Below are 14,208 nucleotides of genomic sequence, written 5' to 3' on the forward strand. Positions count from 1 at the left end.
GAAAACATATTATGCAATACTTTTTGGTTTGTTGCCTAGCACTAGTCTCTTAATTAGATGAACTAAAGTTTAAATGGTAAAACGAGGATTTAATATATTGAAATAAAAAAACATTAAAGAAGAAAATTAAAAATCAACAAAGTTTCAAGTTTTACAGTACCTTTTTATAAAGACTTAAAAACACAATTAATAATAAATGTTTATTATGTTACTTATTACTTGAAAGGCTTTTTTAGATAATTTTGTGATTCATATAATGTCTTAAATATTAGAAGTGTTAATGTTTTTTTAATTAAATCACTAATTTATTATTATTAACATAAAATTAATGACAACGATGATTAATCTACGTGTAAGGGAGAGTGTTAAAACTCTTCAATTATGAAAAGTATCATAAATTTTACTTTAATTAATAAAAATTACACGTGTAATGGGAAAAATTATATATTATTATAACACACAAAATGCTTGTGATCCTGTTTTACTATTTGATGATAAAGTGATTAAAACAAACACATTTTAACCCCTAAAATTTGATTAATGTATGATTGACTAAAACTAAAATATAAAATATATCGTATATGTTTCTGGCTGTTTGATCCTTTACAAAATTTTAAACCTTTTTCAATCTTATTGTACAATGACGTTCACACTAATTCTAAGAAAAGGGCAGGAAAATTGTAATTTTTTTTTTTCCAAATTAAACATTCAACTTGAACATATACAATTCATAACGCAAAAACTATCTATCTATCTACATGTATTTTAAATTTAATAGATTTTATCAATTAAAGAACAAATTCATCACTAATAAATTTTCATTATAAATACATACTATTTTCTAAATTTTATAATTTAAGTTTTAATATAATCATAACAAATTAGTAACCTAAGAATTGATTACATCAACCAATTTTAACACACATGCAAAGATTTTTTAAAAAAATTATATATAATAATTTTTATAAAAATCATAAAATTTAATGGATAAAAATTATATAATAACATTAAATATTATTAATCCCATCATTAATATATTTATTATGTCTTTACTTATTTATTCTAATCATTAATCACTAAATTAGTTATAAGAGATTGATTTTAATTATTACTAAATTACTTATAATTTGAGATTGATTTTAATTATCACAAAATTATTTATAATTTGAAATTAAATTTAATTATTGCTAATTATTATTAGTATAAAAGAGGCTTTTGATTATTATTACTTTAAAATAATTTATAATTATAAATTTAGGAAGTTGTGTATTTTAATTTTATAATTAAAATTAAAAAATATTTATATTACTAATCATGAAAATCTTATTATATTTAAAATAATAAATTAAAAACTAAATTTCTTAATATTAAATAAAAAAAATACTAAAATAAATTATTAAAATTAAAATACAATATCTTTTAAGATACTGAATATTAAAATTTAAAAATTGAATTTCAATTAATATTAATTAAATTTATAGTGATATGAAAATTTTGTTTATCTTAAAAAATAATATATCTTTAACTTAATGCAATGTATGTATCAACATTTACAATTTAAATCACTAATAAAATTAAGCATTAAATATAGATTCAAATTTATACTATTAAGATAGATTAATTAGAAATTTTAAAGTTAATATTTTGGGAAGTTTTTGTGAGCATATTTTTTGGGTCATTCATAATTCATAATAATAATAATAATATTATTATTATTATTATTATTATTATGAAAAGAATATTAACATCTTATATCAGTTACTCTTTTTGTATTTGTTTGTATTATTGTTGTAAGTTTTACTGTTATCATTGCATGAAGATGTTATAATTTTCGTATGAAAAAATTAAATTTTTGTGTGTTACTAACTACCCATAAAAAAATGTTTAAGTGAATATCTAAAATGAAATAAAGATTTCCTATTTAAAAATTTTTAAAATATTTTCTTTTCAAAACAAATTTTATTTATAATCTAAAAATATTTATTTTCCATATCTAAAATTAGTCATTTTTAATATATAGAAAAATTAAAAAATCTTCTAAAAATTAAATAATATTTTTTTTCAAATAATCATTTTTTAGAACACAATTTTTCCAAAAAGAATATTTTTATTTAAAAAATTAAAAAGATATATTCTGTCAATCATTAAAATATGTTTCATTTCCAAATTCAAAAATTAATCTTTTGAAAATTAAAATATCTTCTTAAATTTTTTAATAATCATTTTTCACAAATTTGAAAAAATATTTTTTATCTTTCCAAACTTATATTTTTTGAATAAATAAACATTTACCCTACAAATTTAAAATTCTTTCCTGTTTAAAAAATAAAAAATATTTTCTGTCTAATCAAAGATTGTTCACTAAAATTTTCTTTTTTATTTAGTTACCAAAATTTTACCAACGAAAAATTTGGTTGGCTAAACCCTATTTTGTTTTATTTTAATTATTATAAACATTATCAACTGTACGATGAAAAAACCTTTTGTGCTGGGACTGTATCTTGTACAAGCACTATATATATGTCTATATATTGCTATAAACTTGTATTGTTAGTTTCAAAAACTCTTGGTGAAAGAGAAACTAAAAAGAAATATCATGGCATATTATTTTCTCAAATCCTCACACATCTCTTCCTTTTTTCTTCTTCTTCTTTTTGTTTCTTATGTTAGTTCCTTTGATTCAACGAGAGTCGTGCCAATAGATGACATTTGCTCAAAATTTAGTGATCCTTCCTATTGTGCCAATATTTTGAAATCTGCACCAGCCACAGATCTTATTAGCCTTTCACAGTATACCATTAACTCAGCACACGTTCATGCTTTTGATAGCCTCACTTCAATTCACGATCTTATCCAAAACACTACTGATCCTCAGTTGAAATCACATTATACATCATGTTCTATGAATTATAATGATGTCTTGCTTTGTCTCTCACAAGCTAAAGAGACTTGCAGTTCTGGAGATTACAATGGAATGAAGTCTAATGCTGCGACTGTGATAAAAGATGTTCAAGAGTGTGACTCAAAGCCACCAGTAGATCCATCCACACTCCCAGAAAATAATCAAGATTCAGAAAAAATGAGCAATATCATTATGATTCTAGCTGATTTTCTAGCAAGGAAAAACTAGTTATTTTGGTGCCTACTGATTAATTTGTTTCTACATCTATTATTGAATAATAAATTTGACTTACCATTCTTTAGACACTATTTATTTCATGAAATACTAGTACTACTGTCTTTTATATACAGCTTCTTTGATTTTATGTTTTTATTTGGCACCACGAGACTATACGGGTAATATCGAAGATACAATCACCTCCAAAAGTTTAGATGCAACATTTGTAAATTAAATTTAATTCAACATTATTTTGTACAATTATTTTTTATGAAAGTGAATTTGAAATATTTAGATAATAAGTACTACAATATGATTTTGATAAAGAATGTCGCTCGAATATTTTTCCAAATTTGTTCTTGGGGTGGCTGTATTCTTACTAAATTCAATTTTAATGTTCATGTATGAATTATTTATATAGATTTGTTGCTATAAGTTCAATTTTTATGTGTATGTATAAATTCAATTTTTCATTTACTTTTTTAAAATTAATTGATACTATTTTTAAATTTATTGCTAGCTTTTTTATTTTTCTTAAAAATATTTATTGCTTTTCATAATAACTTATTTTATTATAATCAACATTTATAATATAAATAAAAATTTACTACATGAGAATGAATCATTTATTAAAGCTATTTTTTTTTACACATCGTTATATATATATATATATATATATATATATATATATATATATATTAAAATTTAAATTGTTTGAGATTTGTAAATTATTACTAATTTCATTGTTTACATACTTTTTTAATTTGATTTTAAATCTTGAAGATCAAATTTATTACTTTTAACATTTTTTATTATTTTATATAAACTTGTAAATTTTATGCGAATACTTATTTTAATGTTTCTACTAATTTCTTTATTAGCTTAAATAAACTTTCAACTTTTTAATAAATAAGTATACTCTTATTTATAAAAATTGTCATTATTATTTTGTATAAAATTTAAATTTTATATAAATATTTATATTTATAAAATTTATAATACTTAATTTATTATTTACAGCACTTATTCAAAAATTTTAATAATTATATATTTTTAATCTTATATAAATTATTTTTTTCAAAATTCATATTATTTTCAAATACTCTTTCATAATTCTTTTAGTTAATAACAAGAATTTTATTTTTAATGTTAGAGTATCTTTTAATCTTTTTGTTTTATCACTATATATATATATATAGTTTTTGACATTTATACCTTTTTGAATACAATACTGTGTCTATAAGTTATATTTTTATTAAAATAAAAAAGTAATTGATTAATGAGAAGAGATAAGATGTATGATAAAAAAAAAACAGATGACATTTTTAATAAAAATGAGAAAATTAAATTTATTTCTTAATTCTTTATTAACTGACATAATTTAAACTGCTATATTAAATTAAAATTAAATATTAACTTTAAAGCTTAAATGAATAAAGTATAATAATTTTATTTATTTATTTAATAATTAATAAATTTTCATTTTAAAAAATATTAATATTCGCTGAATATTAAAAGTTAAATATATTGAGTATTTAAAAAATTTATCCAATTTTATTTTAATGAATAAATCTGCAATGTTTAGGTATGTTTGATTTCCAGTGGTTGACTCATCCACTGTATCTAGATGTACAGCTCAGATCGAATTTAGATGAAAAATTAAACATATTTTTTGTTTTTTGAAATTGCTATACTTAAATGAGCAAATAAATTTGTTTAAAAAAATCTTTTTGAGTATAATTAAAGTGAATCATTTTTTGTTTTATCCTTAAATTTAATAAATTGAAATTCATATTCATAAAAAACGGTGAGAAATAAGAAAAATCTATATATAATACCATGTATATAGATATAGTATCAATTATTTAATATTTATTCAAGTATGATTATACGCACATCATGCCATAAAATTTATTTATTTATTTAAATACATGCATGTGTACAATCTTACCATATTTTTTTAATAATGAAAAATCTTTTGTGCCAATAACATAGAATAACATAGCTTATAGAAAGACTATATATATATATTTCTTACAAACTCTTCTATTTATAGTTAAGACAGCTCATGGTGAAGTGAAAACTAAGAAAAAAGATCATGGCATATTATTTTCTCAAAGCCTCACATATCCCTTCTTTTTTGCTTTTACTTTTTCTTACTTGTGTTTTTTCCTTTGATTTAATGAGAATAGTGCCAATAGCTGATATTTGCTCAAAATATAGAGATCCTTATTATTGTACCAATGTTTTGAAATCTGCACCAGCCACAGATCTCATTAGCCTTTCTCAATATACCATCAACTTGGCACACGCTCATGCTTTTTATAGCCTCAACCTAATTGGCGATCTAATCCAAAACACTACTAATCCTGAATTGAAATCACATTATACATCATGTTCTATGGATTATACTGACATATTGCTTTATCTCACAGAGGCTAAGAATTCTTGCAGTTCTGGAGATTACAATGGAATGAAGTCTAATGTTGAGACTGTAAAAAACAGTGTTTAAGAATGTGACTCAAAGGCACCCACAGATCCATCCACACTCCACAAAAATAACCAAGATTTAGGAAAACTGAGTGAGATCATTTTGATTCTAGTTAATTTTCTGGGAGGCAAAAACTAGTTATTTTGGTGCTTGGTGAGATTAATCTATTATGTGACTATTCTTGAGAAATAAATTTGAGTTTCTGTTCTTTATTTATACTATTTTGTTTCATGAAATACTATCATTCATATATTACTATTTTGTTTTCTGTTTTTGTATCATGAAAAATGCCAGTAAAACCAAGGATTGCCATATGTAAGATTGCAGGGGGGTTATCAACCTCCTCCTCCGAAAAAATAATAATCAGTATTTTGTATATAATATGGTGTTTGAGAGATAGGTTTTAGATAAAAAGAAATGGGAGATTTTTGTTAATTTTATAAATTTTTAAAGTTTAAATAATATTTTAACTCTTAAAAAATCATGTTTTTAAGTTTTTGTTTATATAAAAACTTTATTCAATTAACAAAAAAATACGTATTTTTAGTTCCTCGTTAAAGATATATATATATAGTATCTTAGAGACTAAAGTCAAATAAAATTTTTATAAGAATTAAACCTAACAGACATAATATTTCTACAAGTTAAAATGTTATTTAAGTCAATTTTTCAAATAATAATTATAAAATAATATATTAGTTTAAATTTAACACTCATAAAAAAGTGTAAATTTAATAAGTTAATTTTTATTTTTTATAAATATTAATGACTCTTTAAATTTAAAATAAATTACTTATTCTTTCCTTTCTTTTATTTCAAAACTCAACTTTCAAATATATTGTAAGAAAAAAATTAATAAATACTAACCAACGTTATAATAATTATAAAAAAAGTTTCTTTATCACGTTAAATTAAAAATAAATAATATAATAATGAATTTTTTAAATAATTGTAGATATTTAATAGAATATATTAAATAATTTTTAATTAATATATTTAGAACATTCATTTTTAAGATACTTTTTAATTTAATAATTCTTTTAGTTTGGTTTCCCCAATTAAAATAATGCATTAACTATCAAATAAAGTCTCGTATATACTTGTTTTAACATTTTTTTTATTTTTGAGTATAATGCGTTGACAAGAAAAAAAGTATAATGCATTTGAAACCTATTAAATGGTGAGTTCTAATCCCGGATTAAAAGCTCCTATTTCCTATTTAGTGTAAAATATATTAATCTCAGTTTTTAACATTAAATTTAAACAACTAATAAAAATAAAATTTTATTTTGAAAAAACATTTATCACTCTTTTTATATATATAATGTAATAAAATATTTTTGTTCCATAAGAAAATATGGTTTTTATATGCTTAAACTCAAATCCTAAGAACTGAAAAATTTACTAAAAAATATTGTCTACAATTTATTTTTTTAAATATTAAATATAATTTTTTTTATAATTTTTATTTTTATCTGTCCAAAATATCTAAATTCTCTCTACTCGATCTCCATATACTATTCTCCCATTCAAAATTCAAGATTTCACCAAATAGAACATTTCAAATTTTTTTTCATCAGAACCCTAACTGCACTTACAAATTTCTTAAAAATTTCACCAAATTTTCATATTTTGAACCAGTTAAATAATTTTGTATCGCAAAGAAACTTATAATTATTTGAGAAAAAAGATGAATTAAGAGTTTTAGGTAAAACAAAATTTCCGTAAGAAATTAATTGTAATAATTAAAAGAATTAGAGAATTAAATTTGAACGAGAGATCAAAGTCTACATTTGTTATAATATAGATTAAAAGTGTAATTAAGCCTTTGTTAGATGAAGGATGCTGCTAAAATCTCCTTCATATCATTTCTCGTTGAAGGAAGATCATGGTAATAAAATCATAGTGGCAATTGAGGTTGTGGTTATGGTTGATGTTATTATACAAGGGAAAAAAATATGCGTATCATAGAGACTTAAGGCCTCCACATAGTTTTCTGTGCACATATGATACCCTCCTTATCCTGAGCGAAAGTCATTCTAATTTCCCACTGCATACTTCTTAATATCTCCTCCAATGGATTTAGAATTTCAACTTTGTCACGTATAATTGTCCACCCTCCTGGCCGTAATATACGGTCCATCTCAACAACAATGGACACTGGCTGTTTGCACCTGCAAACAATTGTTTCAAGAACATGAATGTTTGGAAATATTTATTTTTTTTTTAAAGAAAAATCACCTTTTGATCAAATGATATCTCATAGAACTGGCTAAAATAAGCTATTATTTCTTCAAAATAAGCAGAACTAAACACTGCTCAAATTAAATGGAACATGGAATGATCTTCAACATGTAGTTAACACTCTAAATGCAATATATACTTCTGTTCCTATTTATCTGTTCAGAGAGAGAAGAAACTTTTGTCTATTTATTTGTCTATGTAAAACTTCAATTGTTTTTCGTTCACTGATATTTATATTATGTAAGTAGTCCAAGAGTCTAAAAGAAACCCACTAATAAAGGGTAAATTAAGAAGCTTAGCAATTAATTCTAACTAATGTTTGAATTTTTTGGTCTGCGTAATTTCTTCTCTCTAGACAGATAAATAGAAACGGAAGTAGAGATTCTAACTTCACTATAATCCACAAGGACTTAACCATATAATGGTCATGGAAGAACATCCAGAGAAAGAAAATGCATACACTAATGTAATATATTGTCCAGTAATACCTGTTTTTGAGCCGAGAGAACAAATGATCTGCATGCAATAGGTCATATGTTCTTGGATAAGTGCCAAATGACTCACACCAATCATGATAGACACCAATAAGCCCACGTTCAAAAATTATGGGTAGTGTGTCTGGTGCATGAACAGGTACTACATTCATCACCCACACCTTCTGTTGAGAGAGAGCTGCAGCAAATCTGTATTTCCACAGGAGAATTATTAATTTATTTTTACCTGTGTGTCTAATATTTGTTTGAAATAATGTAATGAACATAAATTACTTGTGTATTAAATATGTATCAAGTGAAGCTCATTTATTGATGCAACAAACTTATCCATAATATATCTACAAGCTCTAAGACTTGGAAATTGAGAACAAAGTTAAGCTGTATTGCTGGCATACCCTCCATAGATGGCTTTCATGTCCATTACATTCCGAATACTTGTCCAGTTAATGCCCATTCCATTGAGATATGACTTATTAACAATTGAATTCCAGTGGTTGGTGTCTGCAACCAATTTCTCTCTGTTGTTCATCCAGTCAGAATAACATTCAAGCCTCTTGGGCCATTCCTCAGGCCACTCTGCCCCATGTTGTTCGATTCCTGATGGAATGGCGTGCAAACAAGTCTTCATTGGAACATGCCTATTCAAAGATTATTGAAAAATTACCAACTAATAAATAAGATTAAGCTGAGTAGAAGAATTAATCATACCATGTAATTCTCAAGCTGCTAAATGCAGTAAACAAATAGACGGACACCCAAAATAATAGAAGAGCCATAATATAGCATAAATGATGAGTTTAGTTGGAAGTATCCAAAGCATCTAAACATAATGCACTTCAATCATAATCTTTTTTACCATTTTGGTTTGGAAGCTCAAACGATAATACATAGTGTCATCCAATTCTATTCAAAGGCTTCACAAGTCACTACCATACTAATGTGTACTTACATCATTACCAGATCTAAAAGTTATGCAAACATAAAGTAACATAAATCAGGTTTGCATGCTGAGGATAAATAGACATGTACATTACAACAACAACAATCAAGTATTAGAATATTTGGTGAGGACATATGTACATTCAACTATTAAAAATTAAAACTGGCATATGTTGTATCAATTTTGCAGAATAATATTACAGCAGGATACCAGGCTGCATCAGGATTTTCATTTTCTTTGCAAAGTGGTGGAATCTTCTTCCTCCTCAATTCGTATATGTCATTCCCTTCAGGCTTTTGATATATTTTAACTCCAACTTCACCAACATCATCACTTTTATGTGCCAGAACATTCCAACAAATAGATGCTGTCAACGTGGTCATGGCTGGAAAAGAAAAGATATGTAATCGTCACATGTGTGGCATTTCAATTGCAGAGCAAGGTTCATATCTACAGAAAGCATTGCCAGATCTTATAATATATTTCTATATTGTTTTCCAAAAGGCAATGTACATATGATCTTCAATGGTTAAGTACAAACTGTATGAAACACACTGCAAACTATGGACAGCACTACAACAGCAGCATGGACAATCCAGTATCATGGCCAGTAGATGCTAAACTGCTCAAACATAAATTTGAGGAAGGGATGAAATGGAAGTAGAAATGTTAACACACAATATGAGAGATGGAAATGTTATCAGACAGTCAGAAATGGCAAAGTTAAATTTTTTTAGAAGAATAAGTATCACAATTAATTTAATATTTCAAAGTTCATTTGATCATTTCTATGTATCTTTCCATGAGCAAGTCAAGACAAACTAAGTGAAGTAATTCAACCTGTTGTTTGTCTTCACACTTTGGTTGTTTGATTTTGGGCTAGAGTGACTTAGTTTACACACTGTTATTATCTCAAACAGACTGCAGTATCATTTTTTTTTTAATAAAATAGCATTAATACCATCCCTTTCAATAAGTAAACATACACCCCACCAGCTGGTTTGACTGGAAAAGTAGTGAAACGATCTGGTCTCCAGTCCATTTACCCATGGTAAAAATGGCAGGGGACCGGGGAGGTTGGGGTGGTGGATTTCAACATCGGTGAAGAAGTCCAAAACTGGTAAAAACTTGCGACAGAGAACCAATTTCAAACATGATTTTTTTTAAATTCAAACAAAATAATTTTTTTAACCAAATAAAGGTTAAATGTCAAAGTTATATATATGTGCTAATTTGAAATTTTACCTGAATTTTATTTTATATCACACAATATTAGAAATATGTAAATAATTACTACCAATTTGATCATGGTTGAACCGTGATCATACCAATGAACCATGATGGCATGATAAGAAATGGTCCATTTTAAAACATTAATAAACCCGATTGAATATCGTGTTTCAGTTTTGCTCAAACAGATGGTAAGTAAATAGAAATAGCATCAAGCCAACAATATCATAAATTCATAACAACCACACTAAATAGCCGAGGGTAAAAAAGATAGAATGTTAATAGTCAAAGTTTCTTCATTTCATCTGCGAATGCATTTTTTATTCAAAAGTGAGACCAACCTTCTTCTTCTTCAATGCTGTCATGTTTAGTTGACATAAGAAAGTATCCACCAGGTCTTAGAATCCGATTCATCTCTAATAGAAGCTTACCACCTGAAAAATTGGCCAAATTCAAGATATTCTACTAACAAGATAATTACAATTTGGATAATTTTTTTCCAAACATAAGAAACTGAAGACAGGGGCACAAACCATTGGAATGCCAAGGTATGCTGCAACCCCCACAATGTATAACATCAAAAATTTGACTTGGAAAAGGAAGCCTCCTTCTACTAAAGGGACTAACCACTGCTGGGAAACCCCGCTCAAGCGCCACCTGAGCTAAGTCCACTAGATCAGTCTTTAAGCCTAGTGATAATGTTAAAACCTCCTTATCAAGGAGAGTAGCTGCAAAGCTCGAATCTGTACATCCAATGTCCAGGACAACACGAATATTTTTACCCCATTCAATGTCTGGTACCATCTATGAAATTCAGAACGAGTTTCAAAATGCTTCCAATATGACAGCAATAAATAGTAAAAAAGATTTATTCTATGAAGTTGAAACTTATCATTTTAGCTAATATAAATCAACATCAATATTATGCTCACAATGCAATTATAGAAAAAATGAAAGAAATGTATAATAGTACAAATAAAACCAAGCACTGAAAATAGTTGTAGCAAAGAAAACCCAAAACTATTCAAAAACTTAATGAACAAACCATAACAAGACAATCCTAGAAATTTTACCCTATTGTATCCAAGTAGATTTTGTTTGGGAAACTCAACTTATCTATTATTAACCAATGTCCCTGACACTGGCAATACATGAAATTAATTTTTTTTATTTCCATGTTTTAGATAAAAAAAAATTGCAAAGCAAAAGGTCATGACTCATGACAATTGGTATTAGTTATGCAGGTATGCAGGAACATGACCAGCTTTGCATTTGAGGAGAGGTTCAGACCTAAGTAAATAGAGCAACAGTGAGTCAGGGACAATGGCAGCACGGTGTTGCCATAGTATTTGGCATATATTTTTATGATGCAAAATTAAAATGTCGTGCTAAAAGAAGAGACCTACTATAAGTGGTAAGTTCCCTCAATTCATCAATTTCTACTCACAGAGTATCCAAGGTATAATGAAAATGGGAGAAAAAAATCAATTGATCAAACTACTAACAAGTTAATCTCTAATGTTATTAAGGTAATTCCAAGTTTATCATGTTTGAGAAATAAAACTCCAGCAGTCCTCCTATTGCTTTCATAGGTGCATCAATTTTTTTGTCAATATGCTTAAGTACCAAACATAGTACACCCTTTAATAAACTTACCTCTTCAATGGACTCAAGATAGTGATGAATCCCTCCCTTGAACTCGGATTGGTTTTGGGGAAAAGTAAGGTACTCTCCAGACTCCATCAACCAACTATGTCTTTTTATATATGCAGCTAGCTTAGGGTGTGCGACATTCTTATACAATATCTGCACTGACACAAGATGTCACCATGAGAAAACAAAGAAGCAACACACCAACATTCATTCAAGCTTATCTACATTTTCATATACCTTCAGTTTGCTCTCAGGCCAAGGCAATGGAGACTCATACCCTTCATGAGGAAGAGGAACCAGGCACATCACGGGTGTCCTTGGACAACTCCTCTCCGTGTGACGGTAGCTGGGCACCTTTCCACCACCAACTTCAATATCAATGCAAGGAATGTAATTATGCTTGCTCCTAGTGCTACACAATTTCCACCTATAGCTAGCATTTGGATCAAACAAGGGTCCTTTCACCTTTCCCTTGCTTGTTTTCTTGAACTCCTCTTCCACACTTCCATCTTCCAACGTCTCAGAATCCTGATCCACAGATTCAGCCAAATCATTGCCTGCATCAACATCCGCATCCACATCCACTTCACTCTCACGATCCAATTCCAATCTTTCTTCATCACCCTCCCCCGCCACCTCTTCTTCACCCTTATCTTTCTCTTCTTGACCATTGAGTTGAGAATCATCTGACCCTTTATTGTGTTTCTCTTTATCTTCCTTATGCACCCTTTTCTTCTCGTTCTTCTTGTCCCTTCCTTTATGTTCAGGGTGAGGACGCGTGGCAGAAGAAGATCCATTAGTCTTTTTGCCACTATGAAATTCATCTTTCAACTTGTTGCCACTACCCTCTCTCTTTTCTGGTTTATGGTGCCTAGAAGAGGACACTGGTTCTGCAATGTCTTCAAAGCTTTCCCTTTGAGAAGTGACAGAAGATGATGAAGAAGAAAACACTGCCCAAACAAAGATAAAGCAAAGACCCAACATAGTAACAGCTGTCATCTTCACCCACAATCCATAAGGTCGTTTTGCTTGCCGAACTAACCGAGCTATTGCCATATTTCACTTTGAAATTCAATAATCAATGTTTATAAGCGGTTTCAAGTTTGAACTAACACTACCTTTTTGAAGCGCATCTGATCTAAAGACTGAAAAGGAGAAAGTGTGAAGACTGAAGAATAAGTGGGAATTAATGATAACACTTTGTTCTGAATTGGGTTGAATCAAATCTGAGAAGTGAAGCAGCTTTAGGTTGTGATGTTGTTGCCTTTATCGGAGAAATGTCTATTTCCAAGTGACGAATGGGAAAGTAAATAAATTAATAAATAAATAAATTTAAAAAAGAAAGGTGTGAATGGCTACGTTAGAGAGAAGAAGTGAAGGAGACAAATGGGGTTGGAGTAGCATCTACGGTTGGGGTATCATGGTTTGGCAGAGGTCATGTTCCTCGGAGGTTCGATCCTTTTGAGGATAGATGCAGGGACGGTAGGTTTTACTTGAGTCAGCACTTAATCAACTGTAATAACTATGAATACTTTTTTTTTTTTCTTTTAGAACAAACTCCTAAATTGGTAGTGTATATTTTACTTGCTCAAATTTTAAATTTTTATTATTATTTCAGCAAGTTAATTGCTTCCCAATCTAAGATTGAGGACCTAGGCTCGATCTCTTTGACTTCATGTGTATTGCACAAATTTATAGAATTATCATTGAGTATGGGCTGTGTGGTTGAAAAAGATTAACATAGTATGAGTCCACAAATTTTCAAATTAACTTGTATTAAATTTAGAGACCAAGTTATCTCAAAATGAATTCACTTTTTTTTTTATTTGCACTTTTATTAGTCGACTAACTTTAAAAAACTGGAAACTTTATATGATAAATATTATTGATGAAGCGTGCAATAAAAAATTATATATATAAGTGCAAGAACAACTCTCTCCTTTTTGCTGCTGAGAAAATGAAAAAAAAATGAATTTTATATTTTCTGTCATTATTTATTTGCATAAAAAAAATACTGATAAAGGTTGGATAAGGCAAT

At 27.4% G+C, this 14,208-nt stretch overlaps 1 protein-coding gene across 1 annotated transcript; it reads right to left on the minus strand.

Annotated features, from left to right (window-relative positions):
- Positions 1-7,484: 7,484 nt before the first annotated feature.
- LOC113846615 (probable methyltransferase PMT28) lies at positions 7,485-13,700 on the minus strand. The gene is made up of 9 exons (XM_027475087.1): positions 13,579-13,700; positions 12,408-13,451; positions 12,174-12,323; positions 11,051-11,321; positions 10,859-10,951; positions 9,498-9,672; positions 8,743-8,985; positions 8,342-8,536; positions 7,485-7,783 (listed from the first exon to the last, which is right to left on the minus strand). The coding sequence occupies exons 2-9, from the start codon at positions 13,224-13,226 to the stop codon at positions 7,585-7,587; spliced, it is 2,145 nt and encodes a 714-aa protein (XP_027330888.1). The 5' UTR covers positions 13,227-13,451; positions 13,579-13,700; the 3' UTR covers positions 7,485-7,584.
- Between the last annotated feature and the right edge of the window lie 508 nt (positions 13,701-14,208).

This window comes from Abrus precatorius, unplaced genomic scaffold, assembly GCF_003935025.1.
Source record: "Abrus precatorius isolate BTA unplaced genomic scaffold, Abrus_2018 Scaffold8, whole genome shotgun sequence".
Taxonomy (NCBI): Eukaryota; Viridiplantae; Streptophyta; class Magnoliopsida; order Fabales; family Fabaceae; genus Abrus; species Abrus precatorius.